General features: G+C 37.1%; 1 protein-coding gene across 6 annotated transcripts in view; it reads right to left on the minus strand.

The window, feature by feature from the left end:
- The window catches only part of RERE (arginine-glutamic acid dipeptide repeats), a 409,781-nt gene that overhangs the window by 217,492 nt on the left and 167,355 nt on the right, over nucleotides 1-24,934 (minus strand). For 5 of the 6 annotated variants that reach the window (XM_038537878.1, XM_038537876.1, XM_038537880.1 and 2 more), the window contains 2 exons: nucleotides 9,196-9,266; nucleotides 58-183 (listed from right to left, as the gene is read on the minus strand). In XM_038537878.1, coding sequence (XP_038393806.1) covers nucleotides 58-183; nucleotides 9,196-9,266 — 197 coding nt within the window. The remainder of the gene's footprint in view (nucleotides 1-57; nucleotides 184-9,195; nucleotides 9,267-24,934) is intronic. The other variant, XM_038537881.1, reaches the window with a different exon arrangement.

Raw genomic sequence — 24,934 nt, forward strand, 5'->3', positions numbered from 1 at the left:
TTTATACCCTATGGGATATAAAATATTGATAGCTTTTAAAAACGGGATTCTCCTTACCCCTACAGGCCCTCTCCCGGCTTCAGAAAGATGTTGTGGTGGCTGTGATGCCACCGGCAGAGAGCATGCTGGGGGGTCACACAAAGCAGGAGTTGGAGATCTGCAGCAGGCCTGGGAGTTGTGGACCTAAAAAAGAAAAGAGCTTTCAGTTAGCATGCCCAACGTCCCCTCCGGCCCTGGTTACTAGGGGCACGCAGCACACAAGCAGGTATGTGCACCATCCTTTAGCAGATGGCCTCTCAGATAATTTGTTCTACTGCTGAAGTTAGCCTCTCTGTTTCAATCAGAGCTGATTCTTTATTTCAGCAGGAACAAACTTACAACCCTTCTGGCTCCACACTATAAACTGGGTCCTGTTGTAAAGCAGTATGGTGTGTGCCCCCAAAATAACCAAGTTAAGATGCGACACAGTGCCAAAGCACAGTGACAGTGGCATGCTTTGCTTAGAATAAAAACAAAAAAGCAATGGTATCAGATAAACACAACTGTAAAATGAACCACAAGTGGACAAGCTGAACTTTCAGAACAGTTTCCAATGTGAGATGCTAGAGGCATAAGACAGATACTTTAATAAGAAAATATTCAAGGCATTGGGGGGGTCAAAGAAAGACCCTATCAATTTCTCAAAGTCCCAGTTTAATTTTGTAAAGCTAAAGGCAAGGTAAAAGACAAAGGCTTAATACCAGAGGGAAAGAAAGACACCATTCAAATTAGCATTTTCTCATAATGCCCACCTGAACAGGTACAAAACATAAAGCTTAAAAGAGAAAGTATTTCTTTTAGAGGCAAAACCAGTTCTCTGGTATGTATCACATGTCTGTATTACTTTTCTTTTGAACTTTGAAAACATTTAAAAGCAGCAGCAGATCAGAGAGCAACTTTTGAAGGCCAGTACCATCCCTTGTAAGCATTAAAAAAAAAAAAAACTCAACAGTTTGTGTTCCCTTTCAAATATTCTAGAGTACATAACACTTCCAAAAAACTAACCAATCCAATTTCACGTGGTTTTAAATGAACTAATAAAAACTCCATAAAATCCAGATACTTATTTAAGAATCTCCATTCATAAAGTTCTTTAAAAATAACAGATAAGCAAACTTTTTAATATTAAACCATTTTTAGGGAGCCTTGTTACATTTAGTTCCTTTTGAATCACTACCAACTTCCTGTGATCCAAGATTTTAATATCCTCCATTAACTACTTATTTTTCTATGTCTCTTTTAAAATAAACAAAAACATGAATCACAAGAAAGTAAGAGGATACTCTGTACAGATCACCCTCTAGAGTATACACTTGGTACTACACAGGACACTTCCTGTGTGGCCAGGTCTCTGACTCCCACTGCCTCGGGGACAACACACAATGACACTAAGTGTTGTCAGCAGCATAACCTTCACCACCACACACCCCACCTTCCCGTACCAGCACTGCAGATTCCAAATCAAAGAGTCAATTGTGCACTAGAATGTACAAGATACTTGATATTTTTTTACCATAATCACCCAATAAAAAGGAATTGCTGGTTAATATTTTGCACTAAGAATTCATCAAACAGATCACTCAAATCCTTATTCATTCAAATCAAGAGTCTTAAATGAAGAAGACATCAAATAAAGCATTTCAAAGCATGTTGGCATTATTTTAAATATGCAGTTCAAGTAATTTTTAAGGTATTTTAAATATTAAAAAATTCATTTCAAAGCATATCACTGTTCTTATTTATGAATCAGAAAACATGGACAGTATCTGTTTCTGATTTTCTTTCAATTCTTCTAATGAGTTTTACTTGGACTATTCTGAGTCAGTTCTTAAACACAAACATCCACATATACATACAAATTACAAATGCCCGTTCTAGGGAATCAAGTTTGAATAGTAAGATTTTACCAATATTCTTGCATAGCAGCTCTCTGCAAATACTAAATTGTCTCAAACTTTCTTAGGCTTCTTTTTTAGAAAGATGAGAATGCCTAGTTTTCCACACTGAAAACATTTCTCATAGAATAGGCTTGATAAATAACATTTTTGACACGTATTTCATACAACAGTATAATTAAGCAAAACTCTTTCAGTGCTTTCTTAGTTCTAAAATCCAAATAAACCAGGAGGAAATGAATTACCCAACTTCACAGTAATTGTGAACCATTAAAACTTTAAATCCCACGTGGCCTATAATGACTGTCAGTCATGAGTGAAAACAGCCTGCTGAGAAGCTGAGTAAATGGGGCCAATAAGATGCTCTTAGATTATTTATTCCCAAAGCCTCACTGTGATTTTTCACTTACATGAATACCATCCCCTCCATTTATAAGTTGACATTCGTATCATGCAAAAAGGCAATGGTGATTCACAATAACTTTCAACATGATTGCCCCATAACTGGCAGGAGGAGTATCTAAACACCACCTTGTCCATTAAACTTGGGGCTAAGGATTTCACCCCCTCTTGCTTTGTAAAGGATTAAATAAAATTATAAACTTCAAATTTACATGTGAAAAGGACATTTAGTTTCTGTACATACATTTATTATTGATGGCTTACTCCAAACAAATAGCATGGAGTAAGTCCAGTACCCCATTATAGTTTATTATCATGCTTATAGATAGCAACTAAGCAACCATGGCCTTTACTTAAAATGAAGGGAGAAAAAAAGATGTGGCTGCCAAAAGAATACTCTAGCACCAAATCAAGAATGTGCACCTTTTCTTGACTTAGAAATCAGAAGAGTGGTATAACAGTGACACACTGTTAGCAGGTGAGAACAACTAAACTAGCAGAAAGGAACAATTCTGTTGGAAGAATGATTTCAGCTGTACATTCCAGCATGTCTCTAAGTAACACCTGATTACAGACTACAAAGAGTTGATAATAAACTTCATGGGCTTCACTTCAGTATCCAACACTCCAAGTCACAAGGCTGTAAAAGCATGGTACTGACCTTTTCGTAGGGAATGAATTATGAGAAAAAGGAAGTATGGAAGGTAATGCTCACTTCGGCAGGCCTAACTTGAGGAACTCTAAGAAGATGAGAAAAAAGCCACTTTTCACACAAAAATGAACCATCACATCATAAGGCATTCTTCCTAGCAGCGTGGCCTTCTCAGGAATGTTTACCTGTAGACCAAGCCCTCATTTATCTTTGCTAAAAGTCAGTACTATTGAAAATTCAAAATAGGTTTTAATGCCTTAAAATTAAATGTTATGACTTTGGGACTTTGGCTACACTCATGTAAATTTCCTGAAGGAAATAAGAAATGAAGTTTTAATGTATTTAAAGAATAATTATTTAAATATAAAATACTACACACTGCAAGCTAACCAAAATACTACACATTGTAAACTAAAGGTAAAGAAACAAGTCCTTTTGGTTTGTTTAATAAACAGGTTAATTTGTAGTTAATGCACCATATCAAATTACTACTAAAGTTTTTTTTTAAACCTTATGCAATGAATTTTTCCACTAAAATATTGTTTTATTCAATATTCAATAAACATTTATTGTGGATCTTATATGGGCCAGGCAATGAGCTAAGCACACAGTATACATCAATGAATAACACAGGCATGGTGTCCAGAACACCAATGAAACATCAATATCACAACCATGTCATTCCATGGCCCAAGCACTATATACCCACTCTGTAGGCTTGATCTTTTCATCTAAAAACCACCTACCTACAAGGAGGTGCTTTATTTATACCCCAGCCTCATAGGTATAAAACAAGGTTAAGAGGGTTAAGTGTCTTGCCCAAGGTCATAAAAGCAATTGAAGAACAGACCAGCTGATGTCAAAGTCAAACTCCCAACATATGCACTCTACCATCCCTCCTCTCAGTCCCCAAGTTAACACCTCAAATTCTGAATTAGCCACACTCACACTAATGTAGACCTCCCGTCCTACCCCCGGAAAAGTTTTTTAATACAAGATTTACCTAACATTAAAATGAATGCCCACTTCTTGATTATCTATACACCATACATTCTGTGCTAAGTGGTCATAGCAGCTAAGGTGGAATTAAGTAATTGTGGCATATGATGCATAAATGACAAACTCATTGTGTGTATACATAGATATGTGCACAGAGTGCATGTTAAATAAGTATCCTGTATCCTCCATCAGTATCTAGGTTTAGGTCTCTAACAAAAATGAAAAGATAAAATTACTTATCCTCAGTAGGTTTTCATTTTAAAGACAGAAAAGCAGCTTCTTGCTTTTAATCTACTTCTAAGAAACTTGATGTGGTGTAGAGAGGGCAACATCAATGATGCGTGGAAGCTGTGCTGAAGCTAATTTCTCTGCAGCCCCTCTATTGTACTGTGGCAATCAAGTTTTAGTGAAGGATTATAGATACAGACCAGAAATCAGAAATTCCAAATGTTCCTCCCCCGACTGCTCACATATGGCAACAAAACAAAGATGGTGTTAAAGCTTGAATGACATGGCCCCCACATTCATAGCAGTTTTGGAGATGAGCCTTCTCCAAGGTAACTAGTGCTATGTAGCCTCAGCTACCCCACATTCACAATGGACACTTAGAATGGATGCCGTCAGGGACATAAATGATACAAAAGCACACTCATCATGCAGAGTCATAACAACTCAATGAGCCCTAAACAGTAGATTAAAAATACCACAATATCCCTAATGACATATCCCCAACTTCAGGGAATCTCTAAACCAGGTTTAATGTCAAGGACAATTTTTCCACTTGCAATAAACCAAACAGGAGTCAAGGTGAATCAATGGTATTTGCTCAAAATAATATTTGTAATAATTGCATATGCTACCTGGAAATTCATTTCATACAACAGTTAAAGAATCGATAAGTATATAACTCTAGGAAACCAAAACTCTACTTTTTTTCTATTGTATGAATGATAGGAACTCATTAGGAATCCACACAGAATGCCTACGTAGAATATTAAAAGGAATGGCTTCAATTACTTATCTGTGAGTGAAGAATTAAATATGGTCTATCGGAGCCAGACCAGGTACTCCTCGGTGTTCTATTGCAAGAAAATTACTAAACAATCTTGTGAAGCATTTTCAGAACTTACAATTATTTCTAGATAGCAAGTTAACTCTATTATGCTAAAGACCTGGATTTCTATAAAAATGGAATTTTATTGTTTTTTAGTAAAAGCAAGAAGGAAATCTTTCTTTGGGGACCAAAGGCAAACAGATTCCTTCACATTAATCCTACTCACAGTGCTCTCCAGAGAGGACTGGCATCCAGGGCTGCCACAGCTGCCTGTCCAATTCTAAGGTCACTGAGGGAAGAACTTTCTCTCAAAGACTACAGTCTCCTTCAAGGCACTGCACCCACCGAAGCACACAGAGTAGGCTTCTGCTAAATGCCCATCAAAGGCACCAATCACAACTAAAAAAACATTCCTCACTGCACTCAGTATTATCATGCTCCTTGGTGCTACCGACTCACTCAGGAACAAACTCTGAAAGCAAACTAGGTCACACATGACCTAGGAAAGCTAAGGGAGTGCAGTCAAAGGAAGAGTTGAAGATGTTATCCCAGGCTCTTTCAGTTAATTAATGGAGACCCACTCAAGCTGGCCTAAGACAAGAAGCCTTTACTAGCTAAGGCCTCCCAAGAGCTCAGGGGGAAGGCACGCTCGTTCCCATTGGCCTTCTATTGCTCTCTGCACAGTTGCTTGGATCCTCTGTTCTCCCTGCCTTCCTGTCCTATCATGTCAGCTTGCTTGTGACCTGTTTACACCTGCCAACCCTCACTGCATTGAGGCGACTCTTGATTCATCCTTCTGGCTTTGCCCCTCAGCTAACTGCTTCAGTCTCTCAATCTTTTCAAGCAAGGCCACAAAGATCATAGATTGCCATTCCATATTACTATTCTTTCAAAGAACTAAAGATTTTGCCAGCTGCCTTATTATATATATTAGTTCAAGAAGCCTAAAGTGCAAAGCTGCCTTATTTGATCCCAGCCTATTCCTACTTCTAAGCATACACTAACCATAATTCCACCTTACCTCTACTGTCTCAAGCCGCTGCTTTGACTACTTGTTTCATAGAAATTTCTGTCATTATAGTCAAACAAATCCAGTTTGGTCTCCTAGTCTATAAATAAGCCCAACCAAATTAACACTCCCCAAGAGGATGAAAGCTTCCTAACAGAACACATAATTTGCTTCCCTTGAAAATGCTACTTTCAAAAGTAGCCTCAGTTCTGCTAAGAACTCAATTACTTTGCACTGTCAATAGCTTCCACCTATCCCTGTGAAAGTGGGGGCTCTAAATAGATCTACCAATATAGGGTGGTAGTAGCCTTATGCATTTTGATGGTTAAATGTTAACAAAGCAGAAACCATGGATACCATCCCCATAGGCAAGATGACCATAGAACACATTTGAGACTGAAAGGGGACACTGTTTAACAGTTTGCCAGGTTTAATGTAATCCTGCACATAGAGACAACTATGTTCCATATCACAGACTCCCGGCTCTATGGGATATAGTAACAGAGCCTAGAAGACAACCCAGGTCCCCACATACAATCCTAAGACCTTGCTTATCTCTCACAGAACTAGTCCCTGAAATGTTACCCAGAGTCCTCACTTCAACAAATTGGCATTATGCTAGTTTTGGTTACTGGTCATAGATATTTCCTTATGACCACTTCTTAGTTCCTTAACTTCCATTGTGTCTAACACTGTAATCTTACCTAATATGTACCATAAGGGCATTTCCCAGTTCTTTTAACAGTCCCAAATATAACATATGTTCAAAAAGTCATCATGGTAAAAGAGTTCATTCTAATTCATGGTATAAACAAAAGAACACATCCTTTAGTTACAACCCCAAACAAAAAAAGCTTAAAAAGATAAAATACATAATTAATCAACATTTCAAAGCTATTAGGTTTTTGTTTTCCAGTGCTCCACTTGCCATGCATGGTATTTTCTGTGGGCAAAACCAACTCCAATTTCTTCTTTTTAAAATCTTGCAGAGAAACAAAGCATATTTCCTTCTTTTCATCTTTTCCCCTTATAGCCTGGATAAGCTGAAGGAAAAAAGAGCTATGATTATTCTCATCTATTACATTATCTTTTCATAATAGAATTGCAAACCAAGGGAAGAAGAAAGTGGATATCCACACAATAACGACGTTCCTTCTAGGAATAAGTATTTTATCATCTCAGTTATTCTTGCACAACTATGAGTATGTGCTGAACACAGAACTCAAAGAAAAACATGAGGCACAGCAGTGTGCAACTTACATACTGTGCCCATTTCCCATACTGTTTTTGCAGACAGCTTTAATGTGTTGTACCAGACCCATACTAACAACAGAAGCTTCAGCTTTTATTGCTGTTAATACTCTGAGCAATTACTGTAACTCAGCAGGAACCTCTGCCCCAAACAGCAACTATCAGATTGTAATCAGCATTTCATAAGAGACTCTGTTCAAACATGAAGGCACCTGCTAATGTGCTAAAATTGTAAAAAAAAAAAAAAAAAAAAATGGGGTCTGAATCTAATAAGTTAAAAAAAAACTTTGTAATTTTATTTCACAACTATATCTTTCCCATGGTGTACTGGTATTACATTTGGTTTAAAAAAAATCACACACAAAGAGGATGAGCAGGGACAGAGCAGCAGCAATGGCCACAAGCAAAAGAAAAATCATCAGGAAATGAGACCACTGCCCAGATTTTCAGATGTCAATACAGCATCTGCACAAAAAAAAATCTTTGGAAGGAAATAATAGAATAAATAGCAAAGACCTCAAAAAATGGTAAAACTTGATATTGACATAAAATCTGAATAGAAAGCATTTGATTTACAAAATTGAACTGCAAGGCCTCCTTATAAAACAAGCAGGGAAGTTAAAAGAAGCCTACCAAGAAGAAATAAATCTTAGAAGTAAAGGGCATATTTGACTTTTTTTTTTTTAAACAGTAAGCATGTGTTACTTATGCAACAAAACTTTAATAAAAAATAAATGACATGCAATTTTTTACCAGCTAAGTTGGAATTTACTAATTGGGTATTTGGGGTCATCAAAAATATTAAGAAACAAAGGAGACACAGTGTTAAATATCTCTCCACACTACATTACCTTTCTTTAGACTGAAGTATCACATACAAAGTGTGAGAATATAAATACTGTCAAGTTACAAAAAGTTTTGGAAATAACAGCATTCACAGATACTGAAACATACCTCTACAGAGCTACAGAATTAGGATTTCTCTATACCTAAGAAGGTAGATAGTGAGTGGTTCACAACCTTCAAGTACAAGGATCCCTTTTTAATGTTTCAAAAAATCCCCCAATGATAATACTCTGCTAGTATTTCATGTATCAGTTGTTTGAGGAAAATACATAATACACTGATTCTTATCTCTGTATTGTTATTAAAAAAAGTGATTTTTAAAAATCACACCAGCATATTAATATATTTGAAAAGTAGTTGTACAAACACATGTGAGGCATATTTTCAACTGAGAATGTTTATTTTCAGTCCTTTGTAAAATCTCTATAGATATCCAGGGATCCAAAGCCCCAAGTATGGGAACCATTAGTCTAAAACCTAGAGACTGGCTAATGGGTCATATCAGCACCTCTAAACTTGGGGAAGGTTTGTAATGAGAAAGTACTATAGACATGCCATCCCCATGCCAGAGTCCTTCCCCAACCTCCACCACCAGATGACCCCCAGATACACTCCATACTCACTAAAACCTCTAAAGAAATGAATAGCTGCCACCAAAAACTAGTCTCTGCTGCATTTATATTCTTTTTTCCCAACTCACCACCAATTCCCAAATTTACTTCAGGGTCTTCAAAATGGCTGAGAAGAAACAAACTACTTCAGAAACTCAAGAAAATCTCTAAAATTATTGTCAAAACAGCTACTCAAGAAATGAAAACTTTGGGAACACTGTTCACAGTACAAGCTTTAAAACTGCAAGTGTTACAAAACCAAAAAGATAGAACTGGTAACTGCCTTACACATGCTATGGCTGCCAGGCAGTCAGTATTCAGAGATGACCTGGTTATCAAGTCCAGAATCACGAAGAAACAATCAAGAGAGACAGCCAATGGAACTGGAAAGAGAGAAGGCACAGAGGAAAATCAAAAGCACATTAAAAAATGCTTACCAGTTTGAAGTCTTGAATGCTACAGATGAAATACGGCGTGTTTGGCCTCCGACTCTCGATATACACACAGTCTTTAAAAGAAAAAGAAATTTTAAAACAATGGTATTTACCATTAAGGGAACAAAGACAGGGCCTATAAAGCCATTGCATAAATAAACAAATGACAAAACACATATCTTTAATAGAAAAAAAATTTTCAATGATGTATTATAAAAGTACAATTAATTTTAAGCTAGAGAGACAGCCCTTGGGTTCTTACTGACCACTTTTCTGATAATTTAAAGAACCTGATAAAGCCTCAATTATTGCTTCCAGGGTGCCTGAAGACGAGAGAGAAATCCCATGGGATTAACCATATGTTGATGAGGAAATTTCAATTAAGGGAATTATTTGATTGCAGCTACACAAGACAAAATCTTGAATGTCTTATTCAGAGAGATGGTCCCATGTCTTCACAAAGAGAAATGACTTTGCCAAGTGCTTCTTTATTTTCAGTAAATAATTTGTGAGGAAATAAATGAAAGATGTAAAAGAAGACTAGCTTGAACATGCTATTATAATCACCTTTCCACCTAAGCCAAGAAACAGAAAGAAATCTAATCTGTTGTGGATAACTTACTATTAAACTTCAACCTAAACATGCTTTATTTTCTAATTATAAATAAAAACCAAGGCATCCAATCAGAGGTGGGATGCAATAAACCAAACTACACTTTCCTCAAGGGAATAAGAGCACTTTCTTAAATTATATTTGACATGGCAATGGTTGGATAATTATTTCTGATGCTCTCAACAACTGTAGTCTAAAGGGCTGCTCTTTAAAATGGCAGGTTAAGATACCTTTTTTTTTTTTTTAAAGAAGCAATGATTTTAAGGGAATGGCAATGGTTGGATAATTATTTCTGATGCTCTCAACAACTGTAGTCTAAAGGGCTGCTCTTTAAAATGGCAGGTTAAGATACCTTTTTTTTTTTTTAAAGAAGCAATGATTTTAAGGGAAGCAGTGGCTGGCTATAAATGGACTTTAACACACCCCACAGGGCAACCCAAGATGATTATAAAGCTTAGGATAAGATCCTCTATGTATTATTTACTGAGAACTAAAGGCATCTGCAGTCAATCAAATTTTCAAGGGATAATGAACATAATACCCACATTCAAAATGCCATTTGTTTTATCCCTCCTCATGACCCTTCATAATGAGTGTATCTCAGGATAACTCAAATGCTTAAAAATACAAGCAGATTCCTCTACTGCCTTATGTAACATATGCAGAGCCAAGAAAAAGAAAAGGACAGAAATCTGGAGCCATCCATCCAGTGGACACTCCAGTACCACCATAGGCACTAGCTGACGCACTAAGAGATAGATCATAAAGAAAGCCCTCACCAAGAACACCTCTTTCCAAGAAACTTTCTGGAAAAACGTCGGGATTTCTGTAGCCCAAAATCATTCCAGAAAAAGAAGAAATATGAATGCCAATTATCTAGGCATCCAGAATGTCCCAACTGAATTCTCTACTCAGATATAGACTCAACAACAAAGATTCAATCTCTGAATCCATGTACAAAAGCAGCTCAAGAATAAACTGCTGACTGGACTTTCTACTTTATTCCGGGGTCCAGGATGCTATATAACTCTACTTAACATTCAGACAACGTCCATTAACATGCCAATCATCTTAAGGAACAAGAGAACTCTCCTAGTTTGGTAGATATTTGTCTTTATATCCCTAATTTGGTATTCAAGTAAAAATATTCCCAAGATAAAAAAACTCCAGTTCCAACTTGCACAATTTTGGAACAACACAAATTTGCAAATTAAACAAACTTAATTTCTGTGTCCCAATCCCTAATGTACCCAGTACAAGTATCTCAAATCTCTAGGTATCAATTATTCACCTGTCTCACTCAACCTGCATACAAATCACAGTGGATAGGCCCTCTTCTTCCCTATCACCTCCTATAGAAAGCCTTATCTTCTAAATCTCATAACACTGTCATACCAAGCTATACTGACTTCAACACGAATGAGTCACTTCCTAACTTAGGACTTTCACTTCCTTAGAGTTCATGGGACTAAAATGTGGTGCATACGATGGTCTGGTCCTGCATACATCTCAATCTCCACTGGGCTGCAGTATCCAAAATTGTCCATGCCAAGCCCTCTTTACTCCTTCATTCCACTGGCACCTACTTTATAATAAGTTAGCTTCAAGGGCAGTAAATTCTCATGGCTCCTCTGTAAAGAAATGGCAACATCTCCTTTCTTAAAAAAGCTTTACGTGGGACACCTGGCTGGCTCAGCAATTGAGCATCTGCCTTTGGCTCAGGGCATGATCCCGGAATACCAGGATAAAGTCCCACATCGGGCTCCCTGCATGGAGCCTGCTTCTCCCTCTGCCTGTGTCTCTGTCTCTGTGTGTGTCTCTCATGAACAAATAAAATCTTTTTTTTAAAAAAAAGCTTTAAAGGCACCTCCGGTGGCGCAGCGGTTTAGCGCCGCCTGCAGCCCGGGGTCTGATCCTGGAGACCTAGGATCGAGTCCCGCGTCAGGCTCCCTGCATGGAGCCCGCTTCTCTCTCTGCCTGTGTCTCTGCCTCTCAGTCTCTCTCTCTCTCTGAATAAATAATTTTTTTTTAAAAATGCTTATTTAAAAATAAATAAACAAACAAATAAAGCTTTACACATACTTTCATAATCCACAAAATCATCATAACTATGAACCTTCTAACTCAGAGACTTAAAGTAGCTATTAACTTGTATACAAAAAAGCTTTCCAGAAAAGGAAAATCTATCCTCTTTCATTTCTCACTACAAAGTTACATTCAGGAAAAGAATCATCTGCAAATATACAATGGATGTAACTCTCTTAGACAAGGGAAGAAAGGACTATACTGGGATGTGGAGAACAACTTCTGGTATCCCTGGGCCTAAACGCTTCCTGGCAGTCTTGAAGGCAGACTCAAATCTGTTGGCCTGAGGAAAGTTGCAACGCGGAATAAGGTAGTGTGAAAAAGATCCTTAAACCTAATAGGTGGCATTAGCACATTTACTTATTAATGCCTTGTTAAGAAATAAAAAGTCAGGGGATCCCTGGGTGGCTCAGGGTTTAGTGCCTGCCTTTGGCTCAGGGCGCAATCCTGGAGTCCCAGGATGGAGTCCCATGTTGGGCTCCCGGCATGGAGCCTGCTTCTCCCTCCTCCTGTGTCTCTGCCTCTCTCTCTCTCTCACTCGCTCGCTCTATCATAAATAAATAAATAAATCTTTAAAAAAAGAAAGAAAGAAAAAGTCAGGGGCACCTGGGTGGTTCAGTCAATTAAGCATCTGCCTTCAGCTCAGGTCATGATCTCAGGGTCCTGGGATTGAGTCCCACATGGGGTTCCCTACTCAGCAGGGAGTCTGCTTCTACCTCTCCCTCTGCCGCTCCCCACTGTTTATGTGTGCATGCTCTCTCTCATTCAAATAAATAAAATCAATTTAAAAAATAGATTAAAAAGTCACCTCTTTTTGTTTAAAAAGCTACAATGCCAAACCAAATTGATCCAAATTGATATGAGACTGATTACATGACTAATTGATATGTGAGACTATTACATAACTAATAATCTGTAAAACAGGTCACTGTATCAAGTAATCTCTATCAGTATCTGGAAACTTATACATGAAAAAGATAAGCTCATTTCATAATTAAATGACAAAATTTTTAATTTTTTTTTTTTAAGTATTTTATTTGGGATGCGTGGGTAGCTCAGCGGTTGAGAGCATGGGCCTTCGGCTCAGGACATGATCCCAGAGTCCAAGGATGGAATCTCACATCGGACTCCCTGCATGGAGCCTGTTTCTCCTTCTGCCTATGCCTCTGCCTTTCTCTGTGTGTCTCTCATGAATAAATAAATAAAAATAAAATCTTTAAAATAACATCTTTTCTAAAAAAATTAGGGTGATCCAACTGAAAGAGACTACATCCTAAGGAACAATTTGCAGTTCAAGTCTCACAGGAAAAAAATCTACTTATCATTATTCTTAATGATTTTCAAAACAAGGTTAAATAAGGCCAAAATCTCATAGAAAATATTTCCCTCTTGTCTCATTAATTAAGCAGCTATTTAAGAAAATAACTTCATATAGATGTTTAAGTGAGCACAAAAATAAAGTGGTTTAATTTGGCAATGGAAAGATGAACACACATAAGTAAAGACCAATGTTAAAATCTCAGTTGGAATATATGCCCAGTAATCTTTTAAAACCAAAATGATTTGCCAAGAATTTTCATGCAATTTACAAGTGCATAGATTGTCTGAAGCCTGTTATAAAATTGGTTTCAGTCAGTTGGATCAATGATCCTCAACCTGAAAATCTCCCATAGCCAACATAAATAATAAAGATACCTTTTTTCTAAGAAAGAAATGAAAAGAAAGCCAGCCTTTTTATTACACTGCTACCAGTTCTGAAAAAAAAAAAAAAAAAAAAAAACTGAGCAAAACTGATGCAATCCATTAAGTGCATAATGCACATTTTCAAAATTACCCATATGAAAATGCCTATTTACCAGATTGAGCAAATGGCTGCTGCAGGGCAAATATATATATTTTTTAATCTTAAAATCAGCAAGCCTGAAATATGCCAGAGAAATGAGTGAGGCTATTACTATAGATATCAATTATTCCAAACAATACATGGTAATTTATTTTTTTCTTTACTAGGGATGTCTGGAAATAAAACCATGGGTGTAGATTGAGACTTGCTCTCTAACACCAAGCCTCTGCCAGGGAATGATCACACGATTAAGTGACCTCAAATACTATATCCGTGATCCGTGCAATGATACTAAACAGGGGCGTTTCTGGCTGTTTCTCACAACCTAAACATAGCTTTGTGTCCAAGAATCTATTGTGCCATCTGCAAACAACAGAGCATTTGCTAAGCTAGGGAAAGAAGTCAGCCAAAACATGAAGGCCGATTCTCAAGGCAAAGAAAGCCCTTCTCTGCTTTTCAATCCTCAGCAAATCAGCAGGTTTATGTAAACAGAGCAAGAGCACAGTCCTCTCAAGGGTAAAAACCCCAGCCTCAAGCATCAGGCAGTTTGTCATCCTGAAACACAAAGAACCTGTCAGCATCCTTCCTGACAGCCTCCGCCCAGAGCACAGTGGACACTTACTTCACCAACCAATTGAGCAAGTAGTGCGGTGAGCCCAGCATTATAGCCATGGTCACAATGTGCAGGCAATGCTCAGTCTGTGCTGAGCTCTGTAATTTAAAGAATTTCCCTCCTGTTAGTGCATTTCTGCCCCTTAATCTTTGAAATATCTTCTCATCCCTTTGCAAGGCATGGCGGTGCCACGCTAACATAATTTCCAATGGAAAACCTTCTACTTGAACGCCTGGGTGGCTCAGTGGTTGAACATCTGCTTTGGCTCAGGTCACCATCCCAGAGTCCCAGGATCAAGTCCCCCAGCAGGCTCCCTATGGAGCTCATGTCTCCCTCTGCCTATGTCTCTGCTTCTCTCTGTGTCTCTCTCATGAATAAATAAATAAAACCTTTTAAGAAAAAAAATAAAACCTTCTACTTGTTTAAAAAAAGAAAAAAGAAAAAGCATGCATGAACAGACTTTCTCACAAATGCATTTCCCAGAAACACAGCGTGCCACAGTGGTGGACAAGAAGATTAACTCTCAGAACTGATCTGTCCTTCGTGTTCCATTTCTCTTACACAGGATTCCTCCACCCTGGACATGGAACCATTCAGTGAGTTAACAGCCAACTGGTCTGTTACAGAATCAAAAGTCCACAAGTATCTCACCAGTTAATATGGGTATTTCTAAATGTCCAACATGCAAAAAGGTATGTAGCCACATGAGGCATGTGAGAAACAACACTGAAATCCCAATCCACAGTGCATGGCTTAACAATGGGGGAGCCTCTCCCTGTACAACAGTTTCCCCATCTGTACAACAGTCAAATTTATCACAGTTCCTCACCTCTATCACAATACACTACATTCCAGAGTAAACATTCAAAAAGTATACAAGGAGCAACTGACCTGAACAAAAATGTAAAAACAGAAAAGCAGTTATATGAGATCCTATTGAGAACGCTGTTGTGTACTATCAATGTGAACATAAAGAAAGTTGTTTGCTAATAAATACTTCTTTAATAACTCAATTGCAGGACGATCTACTTTTAGTTTTCTACCAGATTCTTTTGTGGGGAAGGGATACCCACATCAGCTAGGAACTTTGGAGAACTAAAAAGGGAAAAAGAAATAAAAATCAGGAAAACAGCACCTCGTTAAGTGAATCCTCTAGTGCTTACTTTTATCCTGTATTCTGAGCCTGAAAACTGTCACCAAAACTGACCTGGAACATCTTAAAGATTCTAAAGTCCGTGGGAAAAAAAAAAAATCTCAGGTAACGGACGCTTAGTCCCTTCCTTTTTAAACTTCATAAAAATTAAATCCCATATATTCCAATGTCTACAGATTTCCAACTACCAAGCTAGCATAGGTTTTTATCTAAAGACAGAACACTTTATATTTCCAGCAAATACTCATCTATCTTTATCCTCACTGCTAACAGGAAATTAAATGATGAGAAAAACCAGCTGGGAGTCTGGGGGGAACAGATCATAACAAACTGAAAGAGACTGTTTCAATTTCCCACCTTTTCCTTTTAGTCCTCTAGAAGTTAGAAAAATCTTCTAGGATATCAAAAGCTTAAAGACTGATCCAAAACAGTCTTCTTTCGAACCTAGAAAAAGTGATGCTAGTGTTTTAGAATAACTGCTGCAGTCAGACCCCACCCCCTTCTAAATCAATCATATGCTACATAGATTTGAAAATTCTAGACTGCCAGCAGCAGAATTTTAGCAGTTACATGAATACGCTAAGGTACTGGCCCTGGGTTGGCACTCTTACTCAAGTAGAGTGTCTAAAGCACTCTCAACACCATTTCCTTCTGCAAATGTTCCTTAAAAAGCCCTCCTTGTTGGGTACCTGGGTGGCTCAGTGGTTGAGCAGAACCTGCCTTCAGCTCAGGTTGTGATCCCGGGGTCCTGGGATCTAGTCCCACACCAGGCTCTGCGCAGGGAGCCTGCTTCTCTCTCTGCCTATATCTGTGCCTCTCTCTCTCTCAATCCGTATCTCTCATGAATAAATAAATAAAATCTTTAAAAGAGAGAGAAAGAGAACACACAGAATCTAGCGTGCAGGGGAAGATTTTTTAAAAATCATTGGTGGCCATCTGCCCTATGGAAGCAAAACATGTTAGGGTATTAGAGACATGGGGGAGGGGAATTTCCAGCCCACTCTCACTCTTGCTACCCCACTGTACCTACCTTTCTAGTGCTTGAGAAGGTGGGTAACAACCCAATTCCCAAACCAGTGGGAAAACTGTTTGAAAAACTAAATTCTGCTATAAAATCCCTATTAAATAGAGAATGACTGAATGCTTATGAAAACAGTAGGTCCTCACGCAATCATTACAACTGAACATGGCTAAATATGTATACTTAGGACATCAACATTGACAAAGTTCAAACACTTCTAGGAACACTCTGTCCAGTAACCATAAGAAAAAATAACCAGCGACAGGCTGCAGTGAAGATTCCGTTCTCTGCATATGACTGACAACAAACAAATCACTAGGTCTGATCTTCTGGTGTCACACCCTGCAGAGCAGATTTCAAGCAACACTACTGGCTCCTACTCAGAAAACAATGCACTGGGAACTTGGGCTTTACAATAAATGGTTCAACCAATTTGCAGTGCTCACTGGAAATACACAAGATAATTCACAATGCCTGAGCTATAATTCTTATTTGGCAAATGATTTTATTATAAACTGGTATCATAGTGAATCCATTTTCTTTACAGGTTTTCAGCTAGTGTTTAATGGACTGTCAGGATAATTTAGATTTCATCTATTTAAACTCATTCAAGCCTGGCTCCTGATTGTACAGTAAATGGAACATATTTCTATTCACAGAAATTAATGACAGTTAATTGTAGTCTGCAGTTCTCAATTTTGTAAAAACAACCGTTCCACAGTTCAAGCACCAAGCTACAGAATTTCCCACACCAATTATTTTTTTTGTACTTTATAGGCATCTATATCTTGTAAGCCTTTCTTGTAAGACTAATGTATATACTCATAGAATAGTTCTACCCATTCAAATATTTATTATGAACTTTTCGGAAAGAATTAGGACTTAAGCATAACTGAAGGCTGGGAAAATGAAAGCTTAGTTGTCAGTCTGAACAGATAGATGTTCAATTAATATGGATTTTTTTTTTTTAGCTAGCAAAACTGAAGATTAAAATTTCCTCTTTTACATATTTTTTACTATTAGACAATGTTCTTATGTATTTCAAATAAATCACAATGTCAACATTGAGATTTATTAAAAGTAGGTTAAACTTACCATATGGATTTAGATATACAAACAAGATACATGATACATATTATTAAATACTGTACTAAATTGCTTCTGAGACTGATATTCTGTTTAACAGAAATTTACCTCTGAGTTTTATTTACCAGACAACACAACAATCCCATGAGTGATTTCTCTTCTTGAGTGATTAGTCTTTCACCTAAGCATCCACACAGTTGTGTGAAAGATGCTTCCAGGAGAAACAGGCATGCAAAAAGGCACCTTAAAAGAAACTTATCAAATCAAGACCCAAGTAAGAATAAGGCAAGCATCCAGAATTTGCTGCCCCAAAACTATAACCAAGAGTTATAGGCTGATATATTGCAATTAACACAAAAGGAAGAGAAGTTTTCCATTACTTTTTTGCAAGCTACCCTTTTTGTTCCCTTTTTCAGCATGCTATTTACATCTACTCAACTGGGCCCTGAATCTTCTATACCCATATCATGCCCCTTTCCATGAAATTCCTCATGCTATTGCCCCTAACAGAGATGCTCTGCCTCTACCTGGTCCTACTGCAATTTTGCCCAAACTCCAGGACCCAAATCAAGGTCTTCATGGTCCTTCAAGTCTTCCCCAGTATCACCAACTTAGTCCGTCCTCTTCAGTTAGCACTGGCCCACTCACTTCCTATTACTAACAGATGACATTGCTCAAATAAGTATAATTTCTCCCTATAAAATGAAGGATCAAGGACTAGAATCCTGTCTACTTTTGTATCTTGCCCTAACCTCACCTCCACAAAATGCCTTGCACAAAGTTATAGATACAGAGGATTGTGTTATGTTACCAGCTCATCAATGTGCCATTAATACTATTGCTGACTATCTAATATACCCCATTAAATTCTACTAGCTTATTCAAAGACTGTTCCAGGCCTTAAACTTAATTATCTGCTTTATACAATTTGTATAGTTTACATGATTTATATAAACTTCTAAGGGCAAATAAAACCTATTTCCTGACTCTCTTATTGTATCCGTACCTCTTCCCTCTCACCCTAAATCATTACTGTTTTAATTTGGGTTTTTGTTGTTGTTGTTACTATTGTTTGGTCAGGTGCTTATTTTAAAATCAAAGTCAAAGACTAAAGATATTTTAAGAATAATTTAAAACTTCTAGTCAATTTCACGTGACTGAATAAATATTAAGATCTCAAATTTTCATTACAGATCTTCAGCCCACTGTGAATTATAAAATGTCATTTGGGGGACAAAATTCCACCTATCTAATGATTTCCAATGATCTATCTTCTTAGGATTCTACATGTGCTGATTTTGCTATAGAACATCTACATCATTCTCAGGCTAAAAAGTATTCTATTGGGGGGGTAGGGGGGAGTAGGTGAGATCTTGTCTGGTAATCTGCCATCCACCACCTGTCACTTTTATTATCAAAATTAGCAAAGATCTACGCAAGGGAAGCAGTATTTAAAATATCTAAATGCCTCTTGATTCCCAAAATGAGATGAGAGATTTAGTTTATTGTTTGAGCCATAAGATGCTCTGGATGCTTTCTACCCGAAACTATACACAACACACTTCAAAAAATGAGTGCAGCTGCTCTGGGCCAATATAACACTTAATGAGACTTTTGCTTTTTGTAATTTGTACCTTGTAAAAATCATGTTTTGAACATCTGCTGAGATGAAATGAATCAGAACTTAGAGGAAAAAATTAGACTTCTCCATTTTAACTGAAGTAGTAACAGGCAAATCCTGTCAAGATAACATTAAAGCTAAATAAAAATGAAGATAAATATATTCTACAAGAAACAGAATCATAAAGTCCTAAAACATTCACACACAGACTTACTGGGCACCAGCTACATACCAGCTAGTGTCAGAGACACTCAGATGAATAAAAATATTGTCCTTCCCTTGACAAGTTCACCATTCTAATATCAGAGCCAGATATGGAAACAAATAACAAATGTCTGCAATAATTTTAGTTGTACTTGTGTTTTAGTCTCTGTGCAGAGACTGCCAGCTGAGCATAACATTCATTCTCCCCTTCTTCCTTAATAACTGAACATCGTATGTCTAGCAGGGCCTATGGCCCCTTAGAATAAAGACCCCATTTCTCAACTTCCCTCATAGTTGGTTTTATATATGACTAAACTCTGGTCAGGGGATATAAACAGAACTACAGTATTTCAACTTCTGAAAACTGATTTCTGAACAGAGGAGGCCCTATTCTCTTTATCCTTCCAGTAAAGTCTAACAGCAAATGTACTGGCTGGAGGTGGAGCATGAAATAGATAAAAAATAACAATGGGAATGGAAGCCACACATGCCAGAGTAACAAAACCTGTGACTATAGCTAAAGAACCAGACCAAGAATTTACTACTCACAATTTAGGATTTCTGGCCATTATACACAAACATCTTTAAATTATTTTTAAAAAGGGGCAACTGGATGGCTCAGTGGTTGAGCGTCTGCCTTTCGCTCAGGTCGTGATCCTGGACTCCTGGGATGGAGTCCCACATCAGGTTCCCCGCAGGGAGCCTGCTTTTCCCTCTGCCTATGTCTCTGCCTCTCTTGGTCTCTCATGAATAACTAAATAAAGTCTTTTAAAATAAACAATTTTTTAAATGGGGCAAAATCTTTAAACTACATTCATGAACAAAGCGACATTCCAGAACAATGAGGTGGGGAAAACATTCGTTTTTGTTTTTAATAGGAAAAGCTAGAAAGGAACAAATAACCCCTAACAAGCCTATGAAAGCATACAACACAGTGCTCTTGATTCAGAATGACTAAAACAGCTTGAAAAAAAAAATTAAAAAAAAATAAAACAGCTTGAATAGAGAGCATACACTACCCTCCAGTAGGATTAAGAATCAATTCCTAGAGGCAGATAAAATAAGGCAGAACAAATCCACAGCTGCCTCCCTAAAGAGACTTCACAGCTAAGTCAAGTTTCTACCGTGACTCCATCCCAAGGCTGCACAAGTAAGAATAAGGGACAGCAACTTCTCCTGCAAATTGTCTGGCACATTGTGTAGAGGGCAGTTTGATGGTGTCCACTGGCACCAGAGGCTCTCCCTTTCTTCTCCACTTCCATGTGTGTTTGATTTGAGGACTTGAGAGACAATATATGGCTGTTCCTCTAACAAAAATACAGGGACCATTGATAACCAAATTTTCTGGAATGTTTTATCATTTATGAAGTGATAAAAAAAAGTGAAAGCTGACCAGAATTCATACTGCACTAAACTCTCAGAATATAATCCATATTTTACTTCATACTAGAAAGAAGACATTCTCTCTAATGTCACAACTTTATATCCTCCTTTCCACGTCATTAACAGTGGATAAAAAACAGAGCACACAAATGTGTCTGATCCATTCTCTGAAGTGAAGATTTACTATCCAAAGGTGACACAGAGTCTCCTGCTCTACCTAGCAAACACTTCTCCAGTTTCAAAACCACAAATTCAGTCACTTGTAGATGCCAAAATCCCATGGTACATCAGGGGTAATTGGAAAGAATTACAATGGCAGTACACAAAAAATCTTTGGATGTCCGGACATACCCTAAAAGGTAAAACTCAGTTAATTCTAGTCCTAAGGAGAGTCAGCAGAAATGAATAAATCAATGTTCACCATTGTTGTTCTTTCCAAATAAAGAACCTAAAACTCAACAATATACAACTAGTCACACGATGGTATCTATCCATTAACACAGGTATACCTGATGTTTTTCAGGCCACAGACACCTTTAGTAACCTATACATTAACTTTTCAAAAGCATTTTTTTTTTTGTAAATTCACACACACACACACACAAAAAACATGTACTATAATACTTATCACGGTATGAGAAAAAAACATTTGTAATATATGTACTTCTTTAGTGACTTATTAAATAATAAAATTTACTAAAGGTTATTCCCTTAATAACCTCCATAATTTCAAAGTAGTGATGAACATAAACATTATTTTCAGATGTTTTTCTCTGTTTTATGTGATATGGGAATATCTGTGGGTTCATACTGGTGTCACAGGTACTATCAATATCACTACAATTTATTGCCTATCTTCATAACTAAAGCATGACTGAATGCTAAATGTCATTTGAAATGTAACGAAGTAGTGAAAATAACAATACAATTTTTACCCATTCAAGTTCACAGTCTCCTGAATTATATTCATAGTCCCCTGGGTTGACCATGAACACTTCTAGGTTTATAATGCCAGTATTAATGGTACAGTAAGCAACAATAATGACTCAGATTTGTAATTACTGGCATGGCAATAAACTCAGGACATGTTAACCTCAAAAGTATCTATCATAACCCCACATGTGTTTACTAAGGAAAGTGATCATACAACAAAATATTAACATTAGACTCATGGTTTTGAGATTTTTAATTGTGGCTTATCTGAACATTTCAATTATCTTCCCTGAAAATGTATTATTTGCTCATTAAAAAAGAGTAAGTGCAGGAGGAGAAATAGAGGGGGAAGATAAGAATAAGATAAGAATTTTATAAATGCATTCACAGAGCAAAGGCAAAAGGTAACAGGTGAATTCAGAGGAGAGAAGACAGAACGGGACCACCTCTTGTGTACAGAAACAACACTGAAAAGGGAGTTTGAGATCCACTTGTAGCTCTACCAGATGCCACAGCAGTGAGCATCCTAGCAGCTGGGGAGGTAACAGAAGTAAAACAGATGACAAAACTGCTGCTTTCTACAAACTAGTAGCCTCCACCAATCAAGACGGGAATGCCAAAAGCACTGCAACTCCATGATGCCAAATATCTATCTACTTTTTGGATAGTTGCAAACTTCAAAAGCATTCTAGTTCATGAGCCTTAAAGACAGCCCAGGATTTTTCTCCCTCAAAATGCCTTCTAGCCAGTAGAAAGAGCACAAACTGGAAATCAGGTGTCCATTGTCTAACCTGAAATGTGAAGCATAAAATCCCCTGTAAATAAGAAGCACAATCTCGCCCCCAGTCTGAGTGCTGCTACAGTTAATTCTCAACTATAACCTCAAAATTTAGGTGTATTTTTGCACTATGGAATTGTAATTAAAACACTACTTTTTAGGTTTTTATTGTTCCCAACAATATAAAAACACAGCATAACAGGTGAGGTGTGTTTTTGACATTTCTCTTCAGTCTTCTGAAGAAGACTTCAGTCTTCTTTTCACTAAAGAAAAAAAAAAGGTCTAATAACACAAAGTATTGTTAACATTTCCTCAATCTGGTAATTGTATGCAAGGTACCTATGTTTTACAATACCACCATAAGAGAATGACAGGACAAGCATGAAAACCAAATGCCACCTAAAAATAATAACAGCCTGCCTTAGAGCCTACAGTTACGTACAGCTTTACTAATGGAGCACAAATTAAAATGTTAATGTAAAAGCTGAGAATAATGAAAAGTAAAATACTGAAATAATATTAAAAATCTATATTATAAACTCACTCTATTTCCCTTTTTAAAAGAACTAAAAACTATAATCAACCACCCCAACATTTCTTTTTACTATATCTCTATTGATCAGTTTAAAGTGAGCCACTAACACGCCATCTCTCAAGCATCAATATCTGCCCCGCAAACAAAGAAAGCCAGAACAATGCCTACAGCCTTCAGAAGGAATATATAACAACTCTATCTTTGCCTTTTATATTTCAGTTTACACATTTACTAATTATCACAGTGGACATCACTGAAGAGGCGTTCCTTATAAAGGCAACCAAATAAGAAAATTTAGGAATATAAGTGAGAAAATAAATTCAGGGGTCAAATGAGTGAACAAATGCAGAATTTCTTTCATATGTAACACACAGTATGCTGCCTAATTCGTTTAAACACATATTTAATCATGAAATAATGAAAAATATTTAAAGTAATGGATATATTTAATGCATACATGATGATAAAGGGTCATCATGTATGAAAAGTAATACACTTGGTAAAGTGACTTTTAGAAGTCTATCCATTCCCAGGCATTTTAAGCATTAACTTAAAAGGACCAAGTAACTTACTTAACCGCTCCCATCTATCTCATGGTACTTAAAAATCTATTACAAAATTTGTGCTAACACAAACATACTCCTTCAGAGGAGTAGAAAAGCTATTTTTACTTCTGGTAGTGTTTGCAGTATTCAAATATCTTCAAAGCAAAATTCATTTACACAAGTATCTATTCTATAGTATTTAAATGTTTTACAAAAGGAAATCATTCTTATATACATACATTTTTTTAATTCAACAACCATAAAACCCTATTCCATCTTTAAATTCACAATGAAAAAATAAAATAATAAAATAAATAAAATAAATTCACAGACAATGTTTTAATCTTGGAAAGTCTGGTTTTCTCAGCTGGTGAAGCTGTCAGAATAAATAGAAGGCAGCATCTGGAAAGATGACAAACACATGGGTCAGCATCAACTACAAGCCAATCCCTGTCAAGAACGGAGCCAAATTCCTGCATTTCAATTTCAAGGATACTCTCCAACTCAAATACCACCATGCGACTTCAAATCAAAATTGTTTCCTTTTAAAAAGAGCTTTTTACAAAACTGATAGAGTATAACAGATTAAACAACTCCTTCAGCAATTTCCTCAGCCACTACAAAGCAAGGCATCGATGTATACTTATAATAAAGGGAACATTTAACAATTAATTGAGCCAGCAAAAGCTAAACCTCCAGAGCTTAGGAGTTCAAATGCTCACTCACCAAGTTAAAGGGCCAAGGATTTTAACATAACTGCAGAAAATCTCAGTCCAATTAGACTCTAGGTAAATATAAATCTTTTCCGCTGTGATTGGGACCCTATTCGTCATGGTCCATCGGGTTGATTTTAGTATCCAGCTTGGAGAACCAAACAAAAGAACCTCTGCTGTATCTTCCCTACACTGTGGTGTTAATCCAATTCCTCCAGGTTCTGTGCTGAACAGAGAAGATCTCTGGAAGGCTGCTAGCTTGCTTTTATAACTAACCAACAAATAAGACACCCAAAACGTATCGCGCAACTGTGAGGTGGTAACGTCTCTGAAAATATCAAAGACTTGTGCCAGTTTATAATGGTGACATGTTAATTAATTTACTTTCTTTCCTCATTCAGTTTCTATGTAGAGGAGATGTACATACACTCAAAAAGAACAGAAATAAACACACAGGGCTTCAAAGTGGCATCATTTGGGATAGCAACTACTTCACAAGGATATCTTCTCCATTGGCAAGCTTTATTTTTTTAAGATTTTTTTTTTTTAAGTAATCGTCTGCATTCAATGTAGGGCTTGAACTTATGACCTCAAGGTCAAGAGATGCATGCTCTAT

Source organism: Canis lupus, chromosome 5 (genome assembly GCF_011100685.1).
Source record: "Canis lupus familiaris isolate Mischka breed German Shepherd chromosome 5, alternate assembly UU_Cfam_GSD_1.0, whole genome shotgun sequence".
Lineage (NCBI taxonomy): Eukaryota > Metazoa > Chordata > Mammalia > Carnivora > Canidae > Canis > Canis lupus.